This window comes from Zonotrichia leucophrys, chromosome 2 (assembly GCF_028769735.1).
Source record: "Zonotrichia leucophrys gambelii isolate GWCS_2022_RI chromosome 2, RI_Zleu_2.0, whole genome shotgun sequence".
Classification (NCBI taxonomy): Eukaryota; Metazoa; Chordata; class Aves; order Passeriformes; family Passerellidae; genus Zonotrichia; species Zonotrichia leucophrys.
The window spans coordinates 52,260,604-52,281,144 of NC_088171.1; the positions used below are offsets into that span (position 1 = coordinate 52,260,604).

The 20,541-nt window shown below is 38.0% G+C and overlaps 1 protein-coding gene across 8 annotated transcripts in view; it reads left to right on the top strand.

Annotated features, from left to right (window-relative positions):
* Window positions 1–20,541, top strand: part of TPK1 (thiamin pyrophosphokinase 1) — a 305,721-nt gene that overhangs the window by 53,109 nt on the left and 232,071 nt on the right. For 5 of the 8 annotated variants that reach the window (XM_064704990.1, XM_064704992.1, XM_064704991.1 and 2 more), the window contains one exon: window positions 5,065–5,139. The exons of 1 other annotated variant lie outside the window; for it this stretch is intronic. In XM_064704990.1, coding sequence (XP_064561060.1) covers window positions 5,065–5,139 — 75 coding nt within the window. Of the gene's footprint in view, window positions 1–4,562; window positions 4,728–5,064; window positions 5,140–20,541 lie in introns of those variants that run through there. 2 more of the 8 variants (XM_064704987.1, XM_064704988.1) reach the window with 1 other exon arrangement.

The window sequence follows — 20,541 nt, forward strand, 5'->3', positions numbered from 1 at the left end:
CAGCAAGTAAATTAAGAATTGTATGAATAGCAGGTAGGAAACTACTGTTGGGTTTTTCAATGTCTAAAAAACAAAAAGCAAACAACCATGATGAAGAAAGCCTTTCAGGAAATGAGGAATCCCCCTTAGTTTCTAACCAATAATTTACTTCATTCTTGGTGGTGAGATTGTTCCATTTGAGTATTTTTGGGAAGTGGATGGTAGCTCTTCAAAAAGCCCTGAATGAAATGGTCCATTTCAGTAAGAAGAGTATCAGTTTTGAATTAACATGTGGAGACAGGTGCTTACTTGGCAGCAAAATAGTGTAGTTTTGGTGCTGATTCCCCCAAACTCCTTCGTTTTAGTTTGAAAACCCACAGTAATCTTGCTGTGGTGATCTGTAGCAACAGCCAGATCAGTTGTCACTGTGGTTTTGTTATGTTTGCTGGTTTCATGAACTGCTTTCTCAAGAGTTTATTATGATAGGCTCCCAGTAAATCTAACTTATGTGGAATTCTAAGAATCACAATTTTGGTGTTAATTCTTGTGCAGCTGAAGGAACGTCAACTACCCAAAGAGCTGCCTCAGCCCTGTTTCTCTTCTCTCTTATCAGTCAGTTTTGAAGCTGTGAAAAACAGCCTTGTCCCTTCTTACATACTCTGGCATTTAAGTGAGCAGTGATTATTCATTTAAAATTAATCTGATGGGTAGGGATTTTCTGAGTAACACCAATTTTTTGTGTATGTTTGGCTTTTGTGGTGGTTTTTTTTGGTTTTTTTTGGGTTTTTTTTGGGCTTTTGTTTCATTGGGGTTTTTTTGTTTAGCTATTTTCTGTGGGGTTTTTTGTTTGTTTTGGTGTGGGTTTTTTGTTTTTGCTGTTATGGTATATATCATGGTGCATCTGTAGACTGATGCGAGAGCAGAAACATGAGCAGGAAGATCATTCAGAGGTTTTTCTCTCAGATGCTGTTGTATATTTGGATGTCCACCTGCATGATCAGGAATGTGTGTAACTGCAGTGTCTTTTCAATGGATCTTGATTAGTATCTTGGGTTTTTAGATATGCTTCTATCAGGACACAAATTTTCTGGAAACTTATAACCATCTTCCAACTTGCACTTCTATCCCTATAATACCTGTCTCTTTCCTACTTCTTCCTGTGCACTGAACCTCCTTCTTTGTTGATGTTTGATAGATCACTGGAAAGGAAAGGAATGGCTCCTCTTCAGGCAAACAGTAAAACACAAATACCAAAGAAACATATCCAAAAACATTAATTGTTTAGTGGAAGCCACTTTGGTGTGGCTGAAACTCTGAATTTGAAGTCATACTTTGTCAGCACCTTGAGGCATGCCTGTATCTAAGCACAGCCTGTCCCCCCCATTGTGTATTCGCACTTGCATCATGTCAGAAAGTCTGGGAATAGCAGTGATCTTTCCCAAAGGCCTCTTGTTTGAAGCATTGAAAGTGTTTTCCCCACTTTAGAAAATTCAATGCCAACTTCCTTGCAATATGCAGAAGAACTCTTCAGTGATATGATTCTAACATTGCAAGGAAGCAAAGTGGCATATATTAATTTATTGGCTACTAGAGCAAAGGTTGTCTTTAAAAATATATGTGTCTTTTACCTATGCTTTGTGATGGACATACAGCCTGAAGACTGGCACAGGGCAAAGGGAAAATCAATTAAAAATGCACAGTGATATTATAAAATAGCCAGATAAATACAATATGACAGGGAGAAGCCAAGAAAGCTTTTAGAATAGCAAATCTGTGCTCTAAAATATATTGAAATTGTTCAGAGTGAGTTACAATGTGGTAAAAAGTCACTGCATAGGCAGTGCATAGGCTATCAGGGATGTTCACAACATTTTTGATAAAAGCCCTTTTCAAAGCAACATGAGAAGTTTCATTAAAGAAGTTCAACTAAATAATTTTGGAAAGAAGAAAAAGAAAAACAAAATTCAGTAAGGATGAGGTGATGGTGCCAGTGTAGAAACTTATAGGCATTGTTGATTGATTGATGGACTGATTTGTAACTTAGGAAAGGTTTCCCGCAGAAATAAAAGTGATTCAGTTTTCTTCAAGGATTAGGATTTTTCCAAGTCTGCTAGAAGATTTTTTAGCTGTATTTTTTCATGTAACTGCCTGTTCACATAGTTGTGTCCATGTTCATTCTTACTCACTAAGTTATGCCTGTAAGACCGCAAGGTTTATAAGCATCAAATAGAAAAACAAGAGGGGGGGGAGAATTTGATTCCTTAAATGCAAGTAAAAATTTCCTATAGTCATCCTCCTTTTCCGTAGGCCTGTACATCACAGGCCTTAATTCTTCTACAGGAGGACTTTGACCATGGGATTTGACTCCATTTGTTCTCTGTGTTGAGGTAAATATCAAAAATAAGATGCAGGTTTTGTAGGGAGCAGTTTATTCTTTTCTGCTTTTGCTGCAGATGGTTGAATTTGCTCAGGCTGCAAGAGCTGAAAAAGTATGTAATGAAAGAGAAAATTATACTAAAAATGGAAGAAACTATGCAAGAGAGAAACTTGTTCTGCCTTTAGCAAAAGGCTCACAAAAGTTTCTTCAGTGGAGATATCCATATCTGGGGATATTGCTGGTGATTTCTTGCTTACAGAAACCTCTTTCCCATTAGTCCAAACAGAGCACAATGTCAGTAACAGTTGGGTCAGGGTGCTAATTATCTTTGTGAAAAATAGATGGGTAGACAGTGCAGGAGATAGATGTGTCCTAATTTGTTGGGGGCTTTTAAAGATAAATGGCCTTGAAGTAGATTTGTTTTCAAATGAATAGCCAGTAGAGTGTTCAGAGCAGTGGCACAGTGAGCTCTCATCAGTTTTTCTCAGAGTGATGAATGTTGCATATTCTGTCTGTTGACGTGGTCTTTGCCATCAGATGTCCCAATATATTAATAGTTTTTAGGGCAATGGTTGTAAATTATTGCAGCCCAATTTTATTACTGTTTTACATCTACCAAGGACTGAGCCTTGTGTGCAGCTTTATATTAACTCAGCAGGCACCATTAAAATATTGACATTTAGGCTCATTTTGTCAGCATTAATCATACCATTAATCATAGCATTTTATCATGCCTTAATTGTGTGAAATGACTGGTTTGAAATGACTGGAGTGTTCACTTCTCTAAAAGCAGGTGAAACAATAATTTCCATTTCTCTACTTTTTCAGCCTATAACTGCCCTTTAAATAACTCAAACAACAAAGAACCCTAAAGACAGGCATAGGAATGTCTTTTGTGATTCACCAGCAAGAATAGGCTTACAGCACCTGTGCCTGCTTTGTATTACTGTTCCGGTAACAGAACCTGGGATATTTGCTGGCTCTTTTCAATGGAGAGCATCACTAGATGATTATGTTTAATACAAGGAGTTGGCAGCCTTTCTCACTTAACAATCATTAGGAGATCTGCTGCTGAGGTCCCATTTTGTGAGGCAGCTGGAAATTGGCACTTAGTTTGAATGTATTGTTTTCTACCTTTCTCTTAAAGTTCAAGGACAAGGCAAAACTGCGCACAGAAAAAACTTTCCTCACTTTCCTTTGTTTACTTGGTCTTTCCACCTCTCCCTATGAAAATTTATTCCCCTATATACACATGGATTAAATGGAAGTGAGGACAGTGTCAGCAAAGATGGAAGCAGAAGGCTTGAGGGAGGGTATTTGAAAGCACCAGGCTATGATAATCATGTAGAAGATAGCTATGGTAATCATATAGAATTTTCACGGAGTAAAAATCATCTAGGTCTTCATTTCTATTTCTCTTGATACTTATGAAGGAAGACAGTACCGTTACTTCTGTTTTAGGAAACTGAGGCCTCAAATGTGTCAGTGGGGAGGAAAACCCTAAATCACTCAAAGGGAAAGGTGCAGAAGAGGCAGAATAGTGTTATCCCGGTCTGATAACCTTCACTTTGTTCTCTTAATCAAGCATTTAAATAATTATTTTAAAGACTGCCCCTTCCAATTCCCATTCCTGTATGTTCTTTCAACTTCAGCAGTTTGACCAGCTGTATTTTCCTTGATAACCTGATATAGCTTAGGCCACAGGCTTTTACTGTAGCTTTCTGCCTCCTGCTGTACTCGATCTTCTCAGAAGACTTTCTAGTGATAGAGGATTTCTTTTTTCAATTACAGTGGCTTCACATGACCAAATATTATTCATTAACTTGATTGCCTAAGGATATCAAGCTCCAGGGGAAACTTGTATTCCTATATGATTGGCAAGATAATTAGGAAATGAAATAATGCAAATCCCACTGCAGGCAGCTGTCAAAGATTTACGTATTTACTCTTTGAATTCAAAGTGTGTCATATCATACATCCTTCCTTTCTTTTAAGGCTTTTCTAACTGCAGGTTTATTATCAACCTTCAGCACACACGTTTGCAGGGACAGGAGGCTTTATGAGCTCAATCAAGTTGGGCTGGTAAATCCACTGAGGTTTTTAGTCTGCAGTATCACCTAGATAACACAGGCTAAAGTACACTTTTGCTTTTACTAGCTTTTGATTTTAAGCTCCTGGGTCACGGCCTTTCATTCTTTATTTGTAGAGCATCTACCGCAATTAGAGCTTATACATGATATGAAAACACAGGCACAGAAGCCACTGATGGCAGCCAGAGCTCTGCGTCCTCCAGGAGGGTGGAATATTGGGTATAGGTTACAGGCATCTCATATGGAGTCTCCTCCAGCCTTCCCCATTAACAGACACCAGGGTAAGCTCATATCAGTAATTGCTGCATCCAGGCAGGAGTAGCAAGTGGGAGATTAAATAAGAGAGCTGAATAGATGTGGGGTCCTGTTGAGGATGGCCTTGAGTAAGTAAAAGTCACTTATAAATTAAGCATGTAGCAAAACCTTACCAAGTAAAAGGTATCTTACAAAGTTCTGACAGTTTCTCAATCTGACAGTGGTAAAACCTGAGAAGCAAGGCTATTAGTGGAGTTACTCTGATGTGGTTGGACTAAAATGCATCTGGCAAAAATAAAATTAAAAAAAAAAGGACAAAAAAATCAATATTCTTGCTAATGAGAGCCAACATTTATCTTACAGGGAACCTGAAGTTTTGCCTTCTGATTCTGAACCAGCCTTTGAACAAAGGTCATTTCCATTGTCTGTGGAACAGAGGTAATAATAACTTACATACATCTTCATTTGCTTATTTTCTTAGCTGTTACCCAGCTAATGTACTTCATGTCTGTTGAATTGCAGTGTGGTGATTTCCTCTTTACTAGAGCAACCTTCTGGTGAGGGTGTGAACTGGCAGAGTATGTCCCTTGTTGCTGTATGCAGCAAATGAGCTGATTATGCAGATTCTGCCTCCCTGCCTTGCACACGTCAGAGGGAACTTTGTGCACTGATCTGTGTAAGACTGTAGCTTTTCAGAGGCATCTTAGGAACAATCATTGTTTTGCTGACAAAGTGTAGCAGATCAGTGGTGCATTGAAGAGTCTGGAAGTGAGCACTTCTTTAAAGGTCATCAGTGAAAAGTGTTAAATTTAATCAAAATAAAATGAACCGTGTAGATACTAAGTTGTGAAAGCGGTGGGGAATTTGTGTGCTTGTCAGAAATATGCAAATGAGATTTCACTACTCCTTTGTTAAATATGCACAGTGCTAATCATCATCTCTGGTAGGATAGCTTCAGATTTGCTGACATTTTGTGGAGATATGTAAATCTTTACAAGCTTGGAGCTATTAATTCCTCCATGCCAGAACGTAGTCCTTCAGAAGCTTTCTGAAAAGCCACAGGAACTGTCTCTAACTTATTCCCAGGATGGGAACCTTGCAGAGAGATTCCTCTTAACTGACTGGAGCAGATAGAGCTATTTGGTTGTACCATAGGCAGAAGGGCTGGCAGGGGGTAGCTGTACAGTTAAAAGGAATTGAAATAAGGGATGAAGTGAGCTGGATATAGTCGTAGTGCTTAATTCCAGTAAGCCCAAATTAGGTACCCATATAGCCAGAGGAGTGATAAAAAAAGGAAGATAGTTGTACAAAATTATTCAAAGCATCTGAACAAGTGCTGTACCCCAAACAGACTCACTTTCATTTGCATAATCAGCAAGAAAGTAACAAGCACTCAGTGGAAGGGCTGTCCAGTTATTTTATAGATGTGATTCTACATGTTTTTTTCATTCAAAAAGATGCACTGAAACACCTGCTTTGTATTAAATAGACAAGGAGTGAAGCATGTGATCTTATTTCTATGTCCCACCTTTCCTGTTTTCAGGATTGGGGTTAAAAAAAGAGACAATAAACCAGACACACACACTTTCTGAATGGCAGTATTTAGTGCCTTGTAGTACCTTGCCTGTGTTGCTTTAATGCTGTATTTCGTTGATCAGACTTTTGATTTGTCTGTCCTTTAGAATATTAAGTCTTTAAAGTTTTTTTTTTTTAAATTTAAGTCTTCCTCATTTGCTCAAACCATGGGGCACAGTGTTCTTACTGTAACACTAATGAGCCTTTAAACTGTAGTGCTTCTGAAATAAGAAGCTGAATAAAATCAAGTAGGCCAAAGACTGTCTAATTCAAAGCTACCTCAATGGGTTCCTGCTCTCTGAACATAACTGTTTTGAAAGTGATCACTGGTGCTGTAAACAGTTTTGCAAAGAGTTTGTGGGAGGAGCAGAAGTCCTAATTAAGCTATTAAGACTTTTGCTGGGAGATTACTTTAAGAAATAGGTGGATATTTTCTAAGTAAAATGACAGATGTAGGTGGTTAGATGGTAAACATGAAATGTTTTTCTTCAAAGCATCTCAGCTGCAGCAAACCTTAGTGAACCCAGGACAAGGTTTTGGTAATGCCTGGCTTACAGTGCTAGTGGACTACTTTAGGTGTCAGCAGTTTTCTGGATGCTGCCTCTGGAGGAGGGATTGTTGGCACAGGGACTGTTGCAGGACTACAAGAACCTGGAGGTTTGGTATGTGAACTGAAAGAGGTTCTGAAGGATTCATCCTTAGGAACAATGCTTGATGACCAGCTGTATATGCTTGAGATATCACAAAGGAGAGATGAGAAGGAAATAATGGGGCTCTTAAACCACAGAATATTGCTAGCTGCACAAACTTGGGGAGAAAGGGAGAGAAAAATGCCAAGGAAAAATAAGATAAAATATTGTCCCACTTCTCTGAGTTACAGGAATCTTGGGTTGTTATACTCAGTACAGAATGCTGAAATGTGTTATTTTCAAGTAGTTTGGTCCTATTGTCCTGGTTTAGGGCAAATTTGGGAGGAAAGCAAATGATACAAGCATCATAAAGTTACCCTACGACACCCATCAAAATAACTTCTTTTGGTAGTCATGTCACTTTATTGTCAAGTAAAAAGTGGTGTGATGTGAGATGTCCTAAGTTAAAAAAAAAAAAATCACATCAATAAGTGGCTGTTCTAGGCTAAAATTATCCCAGGTGTAACTCCTCTTGACCTTGAGAAAAAGTGGTTACAGCTAATTAACCTTTGTCTTATTACACACATTTATGAAATCTATTTTTACTGACATACTTTCTAAAGAACTATTTCAGTCAGTACAAGTTTGCATGGACTTCCTTCTTTGTGCTTTGTGAAGGACACTAAAATCAGATTTCATCACTTCCAAGAGATCTCTTTTACCATTCTTGCCATACAAGCTGGATAAGTGACAATAGTGAAGGAGTACAAGCTAAGGACTATATGATTTTAGTCTATTATATATCATGACTGTAGTGAATCAGTCTAGAATATGGTCACTTGTTTGGTACAGTCATGCAGTATTAGTGCTGTCCTAAAAGCAGGATGGAAGAAATGCTGGAGAAGGGACAGTTTGCAAAAGCAGGATGAAGACTAATATGGCAGACAACACTGGTTGTTCCCTGAAGGATTTAATGGACTGCATATTGTGAGAAGGGGAAAAACCAAACGGCAAGAGAAATTAAAGAGAATAGATCAGTAAAGGGGAATAGGAGGTAATGTGGAAAATATGTCAAAGAGTCAGGACCCTGCTTTTCTCAAAGCTGCACACTTTTCTGTCTGTGAGTTTTCTATATGGAAGACTAGATCCAGTAGGCCTTACCTTAACAACACTGTCATGCATCTTAAATCCCTGCTTATGCAAAGTTTCTAGCTCCTGGTTTGAATCCTATTTAATAAAAAAAATATGGTTGTGAAAAAAATCCAGTTTGAATTAGTCTCTGGGGCTACTTCTCAAGTGATTTCAAATGTAAATATATCTTTCACAGAACTGACTGTGAGTTGAAAGTCTGAAGCTGTCTTTATGTTAAGTTTGAAAAGTACAAAAGCCCAGGTTTTAGTGGTTGAAAACAGAATGGGCTTTCTGGGGAGTAAATGAAAGTTCCTGAGACTTTGATTCTGCTTTTAAAAGTCTCTTTAATCAGAAATGCAATGACTTACTTATGCCAAGAATTACAGCTATGTCTAGTGCTGAGTGCTCTGACTTTTTGATGTCTCCCTAGGGAAGAGTCAGAATTATTGAAGTGCTGAGAAATCACCTCAGTGAAATTTGTCTTAAGTTCAGGATCTGAAAATTGTTTCTTGTTTCTGAAAACATTACCCCTACAAGCTACTCAAACGATCCAAAATCTCCTTATGTCTCTGCTTTATGATAGGATGTTAAATGGCTGTACATTGCAGAGTGCTTTCCACTCTTAAATGTTGACAATGACAGCTGTAAAGAACAAGGAGTTGTGCTCTGGAAAATAAGATTATTATTTAAAAAGTCAGAGTGAAATGACGACATTCTATAGCAACCTGATGATGTTGGGCTTTACAGTAGGAAAATGTATCCATTTGTATTTTTTAGTTCTCACAATGGTTGTCATACATTGGCCACTGTGCCTTCCTCAAAAGGATTGTGATTTCTTTCCACAAATAAACACTTTCCATGAAAGCTTTTCATCAAACAGAACATATTGAACAACTTCAAATATTAGCCATTCTTACTACCAGATGTCCTTGGCTAATGTATTACAATAAGCTACCATCATCCCTTTGGAAGGGGCTGACTGAATCCTGGCTTGTGGCAGGTGTGTTTAATGTTGGACAAGTCAATAGAAAGGAGACATCTATGAAGTCAGGCTGCAAAAATGTCCTTCAGGTGCACATCCCTAAACAGTCCCTTCCATAGACAGTTATTTCCAGTGGAGGAATTTGGGGTCTATCTGCGTCATCTTGTGCTACTCTGCAGACAACACAATATATGCATGACCAGCCACTTCATATGCATAGTGTATGGGCATTTTATGTCACCTTGTAGATCATGAAAAGGGAGGAGCTCCAGAAATAGGAATGTTGCTCACCCTAGAGGCTCCAGCTCTAGATTGTGTGTGAGGTCTATGTAGTGAGATAACAGAAAGCATTCTTCTATGGCAGCAGTGTAGTAAGTCAAATTCAAACTCTGTTAAAGTGTCTTCAAATGGTATTTTCTTAGACTATTTATATTGTGATGGCTTATCCATAAACTGAGTTTTCTCTATCAATACCCATATTGCAACTGCTCAATCAAAGCAGCTGTTGCATTCCAAATCTTCTGCTGAATGTCAGGCAACTTTCCTGTCAAGGCCAGCCTACTCTTTGGTGAAAATGCCAATAATGAATGGTTAGAGAGCACCTAGAGGTGACTGTGCATTACCAAATATCTCTCCTAACTAAACAATCAGATCACAAAAGGTGCTGATTTGTATGAATGATTTCCAAGTCATCTGTCTTTGAATGCCACATACTGCCATACATTTTATGTTCCATATGCTTTTGTCTGTGGTGATTGATGTATAATTGGTGATTGATATGTTGAATGTCTTCAGTTGAGGTTCAAGAGGGAAATAAGATATAAGTAGCAATACAAAGTTCAGGTATCAGTTCAGATGTACAGAGGGGAAGGTAACACATCAGTTGGAAAAATTTTAATGTCTGAAGAAAAGATATTGTAGTAATAAAAGGAGGGGAAGTAACCTGAATTTCCCTGGTACTGGTTTTTTCTTCTCTATGACTAATACCTTTTCCTGTAGTCTTTAGGAGTTGAACTCACCTACACTTCCAGAATTATTAGTATGTGCAGCCATTCACTTGCCCTTTTACCTGTCATCCAATGAGCTTGCCTTGTTGGCACATGGTGAGCTTTTTTCTCACCTTATATTTTCATTTTTAGCTGAACTTGCTTGTAATATATCTCAAATTTGTACTGGACCCAGAATTGGCAGTTGGCATAAAACTTGAGGGAATTCAGAGCAGCTACTATTAATAAATAGGAAAATGTTCATAAAAATGGTGATTGGGATGTCACATGGACCTGTATGCTTTATTGCACTTCCTAGCAGGCATCCAGACTAGCAGTAACTCTTACTGCTGGCCTCAGCTAAACTACTCTGTTCTCCACTGAGAGCAGAGGGACTGTTCTATTAGACTTCTAAAACGTCAATGTAAAGTTCATTTTTCCACATTTGAATCAAAACAGGAATATAATTTCTAGTTTGTATTTAATAACTTAAATTTGATGTTGTGTTGCACTTAATTTAGATTTAAACAACATTTTGTAATGGTGATGTGCCTGTTGTTGGATTGCATGCAAGTTAGGCCCTTCAATTTCAGGGCTCCTTCAATTACAGGAGTCTGAGAGAAGTTATTTCAAGTGTTCTCAAGGGTAAGGAATCTATGATATACTTTAGGAACAAGAAAATCTGACCCTCTCTAGGGCTGGCTAGCACCATGCCTTAAGCTTGGATGTGAACCACAGAAGCATTTGGAAAAGACCTCTGAGATCATAGAGTCCAACCTTTGATTGATCACCACCTGTCACATGACACTATGTGCCACATCCAGTTGTTTCTTGAACATCTCCAGGGACTGTGACCTTACCACTTCCCTGAGCAGTGCTCTCCAGTATTTAACAACCCTTTTAGTAAAGAAATTCCTGCTGATGTCCAGCATGCACCTTCTCTGGAACTGCTAGAGGTTGCATCCTCTTATCTGGTGACTTGTTACCTGGGGAAAGAGGCTGATCTTCACCTGGCTCCAACCTGCTTTTAGGCAGCTGTAAAGAAGGATGAGGTCTCCCCTGAGCCTCCTTTTCTCCAGGCTAAACAACCTCAGCTCCCCCAAGTGGTCCTCACAGGGCTTGTGTTCCAGACCCTTCCCCTGCCTTGTAGCCCTTCTCTGGACATGCCGCAGCACCCCAATGTCTTTTTTGAAATGAGACAAGGCAAAACTGGACCCAGGACTCAAGGTGTGAAGTAGGATCTGTATCTTAGGCCATGCAGTAGTTTGCACTAGAAGAAGGGATTTTGGGAAAAGAGCTTTTGTAAACTATGCTTTTCCTATGACTCTGTGCATAAGCTTGATATCAACCAGATTTTCAGTGGTGAACTGGAAGCTTGAATTTATCTTTAGAAAACAAAGCTTAAAACTCCAGAAATATGGTAAAATTATTCTATTTGTGACATATATATTGTTAGTGCCTTTCTGGTTTGGAATTTGGGATCTTGAGCGACATAGCTTAGGTGTGTGGACTATTTAAAAGGTAGGTGTTTTTTGAGAATTTTTAGGTAGTAGTTATTGGCAAAGCTGAGGACAGAGCTGATCTTCTAGGTCTTTTGTATGGATCAAGTTCCCTCACCATAGTAGAAACTGTGACAGAATGAGGTCTCTAGATAAATTTTGAGACATAGTCAGCTGAATATGCTTTGTTGCTGATTTTAATTCTGTGCAAATCCAGCAGCAGGAAATTCTGAGATCTAAAATAATTTTTGTTTGTTTTATGGATTTGAGATTTTGTTTGAAAATTTAAAAAAAAATGAGTAATTAAGATTCCCCTCTGTGATGCTTTGAAAAACTAAACCCCGCTGAGCTGAAGTTCAGAGTAACAGAACAATAGAGAATTACTTTGAAGTACTAGTGAGAAGCATAACAGATGATTACAGCACAAGGAAAAAATGGGATGTTATTACAGTGCCTTTTCTATGAAGCCAGGATGCAAATCCCATTAGGGGAGTTCTATTGTTACAAGATTTGCTGTATGGAGGGCTTTGATAGCATCGTGCTATATATCTGGTTACCATGATGTTTCCCAGAGGACTGTTGAAAGAAGGAGCTTTGGAAAATACTGTCAGGAGAGTGCTTTGCAGCACCCCAAGCAGAAAGAGAAGCATGAGACAATAGGCAAAAAAGATTATTCATGGCTCATTTTGTTAGTGGTTCAAGAAGAGAAATTGTCCTAGGAATGAACTCGAGGAGCAGAGGTGAATGCATGAGGTTAGCATAAGTAAGGCCTATGTCAGAAAAGAGCAGGTTTTTAATCCCATGAAAGGAACTCCTGGATTTTCACTGCCTCAAGCTACACAGAGAAAAAGTATATAAAAACATTGTTTCTCTGGGAGTTACTATAGGGCAAAAGTATTATTTTCACAGCTAGAGCTTAGCATGAATCCATTACTAGGGTGAAGTGTTAAGGTCTTGTAAAATATGGATGTTATCTAGGGTTGTCTGTGTCAGGGTCTTCTCACTGGCTCTGATGGCCTTTGGATCAAACCATTGTGTTATAGTCTTCCTTTTTCTCTTACTCCTGGGTTGCCTTAGGGCAGAAAAACATTTTTTTAATAATAGGGAAATTAAAAAAAAAAAAAAGGAAAACAAAAGAAAAAAGTCCCAAGAGGCCCACAGTGGTACAAGTGGCTCACCTTTATCCAGTGGTGATTTCAAATGGTGACTGCTTTTTAAAAGTGGATTTTTTTCTTTTTAATTTGCCTGGGTCGTCTTGTATTTCCAGATTTTGAATTTTAAAAGTTTTTATTATTTTATTACCCTGACTGCAATTATGACTAACTCGCCCAGTGAACAATTTAACTCTTCTGTAATATGTTGAGACTATGCTAGTATTTATTAGCTACTTAACTGATGGAGTGCATCCTTCACTGTGTTCAGTGCCTGAAGGGACAGCAGTAGTTTGAGAAAATAGATGTTGGACTGCTGATTTTCTCATTTGAATGGTATGCATGCTGTCTTGCTCACCCATATTATCAAGTATTAAAATTGAACTGTAAATTCATATAGTCATAAAATAGATATCTTTTCTGCTCTACTCATTGTCTCTTCTCTTTTGTAAAGTAGGCTGTTTTGTTAAATTTCAGCATTATATGAATGTGCTATTAAAACAATCTGTGCATTTACATTTATAAAACAGCATAGTAGGATTATTTTATTTAATGTGTAATTGGTTAGATGTTAGCCAAAAATGTAGCACATAGAAATGGAACAAGTATTGTGGCTATTAACATCATTTTTTCTTGCAAGTTAACAATTCTTCATCTGATACTCTGAAAAGACAATGGTGATGTATATCAGCCTGTCTTTAGTTTCATCTACAATGAATCACATTGGAAAAGAAGCAAAAGATTGTCATAGGTTTTTCATTGGGGAAAATTCCACTGACCTCAGAAATAATGGGGACAAACTATAATTTTTAGGGGTGTTTTATTATCATCTTCCATTGTTGGAAGCTATATGACTAGCACAGCCTGATGTATAAGCTCTTGATATCAATATTCCCTCAATTACTTTGAATTAATTTGGTTCAGACCTCCATAAAATTCTTTCTTTAAAGAGGGCCTCCCTCTATTTTCACTGAAATAAACCTTAATGTTAACTTGGATGTCCTGGATAAGGTGTAACCACAAGAATCAATGTTGGTTCAATGTCAGCATCATTAGCACAGAAACAATTTGGTACTTTGGAGTATGAGTATCATTGTGTTGGATTTTCTTTTGAAAAACTCCAGCTCCTTCAAACCTTTGCTGCTTATGTTCAGACCCCAAGGTCTGGCTCATTGGGAGTTCTGTTTCTTGCAGTGGAAGTCATTAAGCAGGTAACTAAGTTTTTCCTTGTCTGAACACGCACTTCTCTTTCTCTTCTTGATGTTACCCACAACCAACCCTTAGCTTTAGGCCCTGGCTTCCAGAAGCCCATAGTTGTCCATAGTATCACCTTGATGTTTTGTGAGGTGTAATAAGCTATGACTGAATGATTGTCAGGTTAAACTGGGTAGTAACAGAACAGCACACTTAAAATATTATTATTTCTTTTGAGGGGAAAAAGAGAAAGAGGCACTGATTTAATACTGCAAGTCTTTGAAGAGACCCTAAACATTTTGAAGTGCAAGAATTGGAAAGGATCAGAATGCATTTAGACTGACCTATTTGGCAACATAAGTGTCCTAAGTAAGAACACAAACTTGTAGCATGCTTGTCACAATGACTTAAAATTAACTTAGGGATATGGTAATTTCTGTACATTGCTAATAAACTTCAGATTTTTACAAAGAATTATGAGTAAGTTATTTAGCCTGTGAAAATACATGCTTCAACAAAACAACAAGCTCATGTTTTAGTACAGGATCAAGGTTGGGTCCATTGGATTTTGAAGTCCTTTGAGGTACAAGGCAAAAGTGGTGTAAGTGCAGTGTGAGCCCAAATCATACCAGAAGTCAAATACTTTGATTATCTCTTGGTTTTGTATGCCTAAATTGCTACCTTAAGTGGACTCTGGTTTCCTAACCTTCCCTTTTACCCATCCAGGACTGGGAGGGAAGCTGAGCACTGAGCAGCTGAGACATGCAGTCATGTGGCACATCTTAACAGCTTGGCCTATGCTTCATCTTGATTTAAAACCAAGGAAAGCACTGAATGTTTGAACAGTCCACTTACTGTCTTGACAGCTAATCCAAGATAAAGGGAATGAGAATTATACCTTCTATTCCTAGGAGGATAAATATTAAGTCCCTTATTCCTTACACAGAGCATGACTGTGAATAAACCTTTACAAAGCAGCAGTGTAGCAGAGTTTCTTATTCTTTAAAAACTTCCAAACCTGAAGAATTTTAGCAGTCAGAAGAATTTTATAGATAAGCCTGTATCACAAAAGTAGTGTAGAAATTATTTCTTTCTAATTTTTGCAGTTATTTTCTTCCTATCCCAGTTTTAAGTAAACGTGAAAAATCATGTTCTCTATGGTGGATGCTGCATTTGAAGGCCTCTCTGTGGTCATTCAGACTTTAATCTTTTCATTGCTAAAAAGATGTGTAGTAATTACAGATCTGGAACATGATTGCTGATGAGGTTTCTAGAGAAAGTGATTAATATCAGGAAAATGTGCTCAAGAAGGCACAACATTTGGTCATTGTCAAATGAATTGCCCTTAGAATGGCATAGATCATGTGTCAACTCTGTTTAACTGAGCTGTGTAATCATTTTGACAAATATATGCAAGGCTGTCTTAAGGTATCAAAAGGTGTATTTAAATTGCAGGAAAGGCTTTAGACCATCAGAAGAAGCTTTTGTTGGCAGTGGTAGTCTTAAAAAGATCTTTGAGCAGGTTGAACCCTCTGAATATCTTAGAGAACTGTCTGGTTTGGTTCACTTTTGTGCTTATTCAGAGACTGTGCTATTTGTTTTCCAAAATTGAATAACTGTTATAGAAGTTATGGTGGGAACAGAAAGTGAAAAAAGACATGGACAGAAGGGGAAGATTGAGCAACATGTTCAAGTACATAGAGAATTACTGTATAATCCATCACTTTTAGGGAGGAAAAAAGGTCAGAACAAGTGGGATTGTAGCCAATTTTAATTCCTGCAAATATTAACATATTAAGGAAGTAGACTGGTTCTTCAAATGTGTCTATACATTGTCCTTGCTGGTATTATATTAGTAAGTCTGATCTTATCAACTGTTTGGCAAAAGCCACCGTTTCCCTTTTTTTAAAATTTTTGTGAACCTGTCTTTCCCTTTGCTTTCTGAAGGAGCTGAGGAAACATAGGAGGGTGCATGAGGCATGGTAAATGTCCACTTAATCTCACACTGACAAGGTTTAAAGTTGCTTAAGTAGTAGTACACTGGGTCCTCCAGTTATATCTCTCTTAACTTGGGATATTTAGCTGAAGTTTATTAGTTTCCTAGGTTGATGTCAGTATTTTCCTCAGTCAGTGGACAGAGATCTGAGTTGTCTTCTGCATCGCCATGGAAATCTAGATATATCTTCTAGGTACCTATAATTGAGAAGGTGTGGAGGGCTGAATAGAAGCCCAGATGTCAGGTTATTTTCTCTTCTTTGCCAGAGTAGTGCACTCAAAAAGAGGAAAGTAAATTCTGTGGGAGTCTATAGTTAGTCTGCTCTATTTAATCTGAGTGTTGTCTTCTACTCTCAAGTCTTTCCCATTAGCCATGTCAAACTTTCTTTCTCTATTTAGCAACAGGAGAGGGACAATAAGGGTAAAGCCCTGGAGACTGCAAAGCTATCATCTAATTCTGAACATGCTGTGGTTGTGGTTTTCCTTGACCACCTCTTTTTCTGTAGGCCTATGCACCTTTGTCAGCGAGCAACATTCTCATTAGGACTTTGTAAAACCCAGATACATATTAACAAGGCATCCAGAGCTGACCTTTTGTCTGGAAGGGAGATTGCTCTTACCAGTGATTTGTGAAGTCTGCTTTCCTTGGTGAATTTAGGATCTGTTTAGTGTTTAAGATTACTTCTAAATCATGCATTTAATTTTTATTGCTTCTTCTTTAGCTCTATAGATTTGAGTGAGCGTTAATGCATCACTCATTTTTCATTAGTGACTATAGTGCTTCACATCCTTTATATTCACCTTCTAGAAATGCTTTGGCAGCAGAACTGACTATGCCAAAATGCATAAGAAAGGGTAGAAATAATAAATGCATCATCAATTTGGCTGACACAGTTCAACATTTTAAGTTTTGTTTGTGACCCACTGTTCGTCTCTGGCAATTTCAATATACATATGCAGTGTCCTTTTTAAAAATGTGTGGGACAATAGGGAGGCTCTAGTGTTATTAGTATAGTAAATCTTTACTAAAACAGTTTTCTTTTATATTGCAAGGGCAGGCTGCTGCTGTTCTCGTTTAGATATTAAATTTAGAGGTGTGAAAAATTTGTTGAAATCTGCTGCAAGTCTTAGCAGGGTTATGGGGGGGATTTTTTTTTGTGGTGGCTTTGAGGTTTTTTGTTTGCCTCTTTTTTATGTGTGAGGCCTTTTTTCTTTTGTGAGTGTGCTATCTTATCCTACTGGCACTGCTTATAATAGCATGAATAACTTCACACTGAACCTTTGTCCTTGCTGGTGCAGTAGCATCAAACTGTCTAGGCCACTCCTTTATGAAGGTAGTGCAGGATGCTGTAGTTGATAATCCATATTACTAGCCATAAAAGGCTGGGGAAAAGGATCTTCGAGACACTTTAGGGCAAGAAATTTACATTTTTTATGTTGTATTTGCAGTAAAGAAGTATCCAGATCCTTCCCAGGTCCAGAAGAACAGCACAATCATTCCCTCCAAACTGAATGCACTGATAAAAAGAAACTAGAAAATATTTTGTTGTGAATCGTTTAGGCTGTTCAAAGCCTATTAATATCCTTACTCCTAGTTTGTTTGTAATGCTTTTCCTAGCCTTGTATTATAAAAGAAGAATATCGCCGTTTCCCATGAATTAGTATAGTGGTCTGAAGGGGCCTAATGGTGTGTTTTCCTTCATTCATTGACACTGTTGTTGAACCTGGAAATTAGGAATTTGTGTGAGTGTTGGTTTTTCTTAGTGAAAGGGCAAAGCCACTGTAGACACTCATATGGGAGGTAAAAGTAATTTTTAGACCCTAGTAGATACTGAATATCAGTGGATTTGATAATTTCATGCTGAAGTCTTTAGGATCACAGAACGCTAAGAAATAATGCTCTCATTAGAGTCAAAAGCCTTCTGATACAGGCTGAAGAATTTTGAGCTCTGGTTTAGGAGACCCCTCCATGTAAAGAGGTCAAAAGTCATTTGAGTCTACTGTCTTGGGAGTTCAGTGATTTATTTTTCTGCAATCAGTGAGGAGGTATTGGTCTTGCCCCAAAGAATCTAGAAAAAGTGGGATGTGGAAGTGGGACATAGATTTGCATGAGGGCATGGAGTCCTGACTTCCCTGTGGAAGTGCTCCTCTCTCTGAACATGGAGGAGTGATTGTTTAGCTGCATGTTTCTTTAGGTCATTTCAGAGATTTTTCTAAGTCTAGAGGTGTTTCTGGTTCTCATGTGATACCCCATTTTCTGTTTGGGATTCACCACCAGAATCAGAATTGTGTTTCAAATCATACTGCAAGTACTTACCCTGCCTGTAATATGTCTGAAATGCCAAATGTTTCCAGACACTGAGAGAAGCAGTGGAAAGGAGCATCTGGCACTACAATCAAGTTTGAAGCATACATGTTCTGAGCAGCCAATACTGTGATGACATGTTGCTGAGGTATCTTCCTGTTCACTCAGCATTTGAGATATAGTGCTAAAATAATCCAATTGCCACAGTGTCCACTAGGGACTGAAAACCAACCATTCATTTACTTGTATTAAAGCAATGTTTGTTCAGGATGTTGTTTCTGTCTATTGGTAATGCTGTAGCACAGGCTAATTTTGTTTAGAAAAGGCATTCTAAATCCATGCTAGAAGCTGCTGAGGGAGAAGTTGAATGTGAAGTTTGACACACTGTATTTTTGTGGTAAATATGACATTTGAGCATTCCAGGAGAAATGCTGAAGTTGCAATATACCCAAGCATAAGAAATACTTTTTCAAAGTAGCTTGAAGAAGTTATGCCATTTAAAATTGGCAAGTTCCATTGCCTTCAATTCTTTGGAAAATCCTACTCAAATAATGTAAAAAATACATGTTTATCTAATTGAGGTCCCCAGACTTTCTTTCCCTGATTTACTAATGAAAGCTGAGAAAAGATTTTGTCTCGCTAAGATGTGAGTATCCATATATCATGCGTCATCTTTTTGTGCATGGTGGTTGTTGAGATCTGTTCAATAATTGATGATTATCAAAGTTTATCGTTTCAAGACTTATGTGGAGTGTTTGAGTGTGATAAGGAAAGAGGCCAAAAGCCTTCATCAATTGTGAAGGTTGTGTATAGCTATGTGGTTGTCTTCTTTTTTGTGTGAGTTATTTCTGTTCAGAAGATAGAAGTGGATCAATCTTCTTTGAACCCTCGTTGGCAAAAGACTGCAAGTCTTGTAACCATTGGTTAGCTTTTCCATGACTTCATTAAATCTTGGCTTGGTGCCTATCTCCTTAAAGTCTGGTGGGCTGTGGGTGATGAGCTGGCATTCCATTCTGGATGTCAGCTTGTGTAGGAGCATGAATCATAATTTGCATGATGGTGGAATCTCAGGTGTCCACAAAAACGCTCATCCAAACAGCAACACCTTCCCAAGTAACACTTCCCTTGTGTAAGAATTCTTTGGAGGAATGCAGTAAAATGAATCCTGAATGTTACGAGTCATTTTTCAATCTCAGCTTTTTTTATCTGCCAACTTTCTGTTGGAGTTTAATCTATTAAAGTTCCAAATGAGTGTGAATTCCAGTTCATTGCCCACTGATATTATTTAGACCGTAAGAATTGTGAAATGGATTTTATTGACATGTTTGAAAGTTAACCCTCTCCTGTGCTCCTGTGCTATGGATATCCTCTGAATGTACAGGCTGCAACCTTGTCCAAATCTCTAATGTAAAAACTTTGGAAGTGTAAACAAATACTGACGGCTTGGACCAAAAATAAATTACATTTGTGTCACTCAGAATTTTAATTCTTTTCAGTAGGTTCATGAGGAAGTAATTAATCAACTAATGTTTGATACCAAGGTATTTATTCAGATATTTTACAGCATTTGCTTTTATTTGCAGCCGCAGGCACTTGATACAGAAGTCCTGTTCCTACTAATGTCAAAAGCAGTTGATTCCTTGACTTCAGTTACAGTTTCAGAAAGAAGTGAATATTTCAGCTGCCTTCACTGCCCTTGCTAATAGATCTCATCACTCTCCAGTGCAGTAAAGTCTTTGTGTGACTTTAGGAGAAGAAGGGAGAAGTTTCCAATAGGATGAGCTGTCTATACAGCATTAATAAGACACTTTATTTCTTCCCTCCCTCGCCCTACTTTCAAAGATGCTATAATGGAAAACAGATATGGTCAACTGCTTCAGCTGTTTCCCATTCTTTATCTGAAAGTTACATTTTTATAAGTAGCTCATAAAAGAGTAATAAATTCTGATTTGCTGAAAGCCATCTGGTTAATGGATTGCTTCAGAACTATTTATAATGGGATCTATCTATGTAATTAACAGTTAAAGGCACAAGAAGTTTGTTTTATAAGGTGCATATGGCCATTGTTTATTAATTCTTTGCAAGCAATGTGTGACTGCATTCTAAATTCCAGGACAGATTTTGTTTAAAACAAGTGTAATATTGAGTTAGTAATTTTAAATATTGTTTATAGCTGTATCATGTCTCCAGAAATTGTCTCCCTTCACCCGTGTGTGCTGTTCTGGAAGGCTTACACCTTGGATTTAAATCTAGTGGTTGAAAACAGCAGAACTTGATTTAGGCAGATGCAGAAATAGGGTCTGAATTTGGTCAGCCAGAGCAATGGGTTGTAGAATGCATGGGTGTAAACTTCATCTTCCATTCAGCTGGAAGGATATGAGAGCTCAAGACAG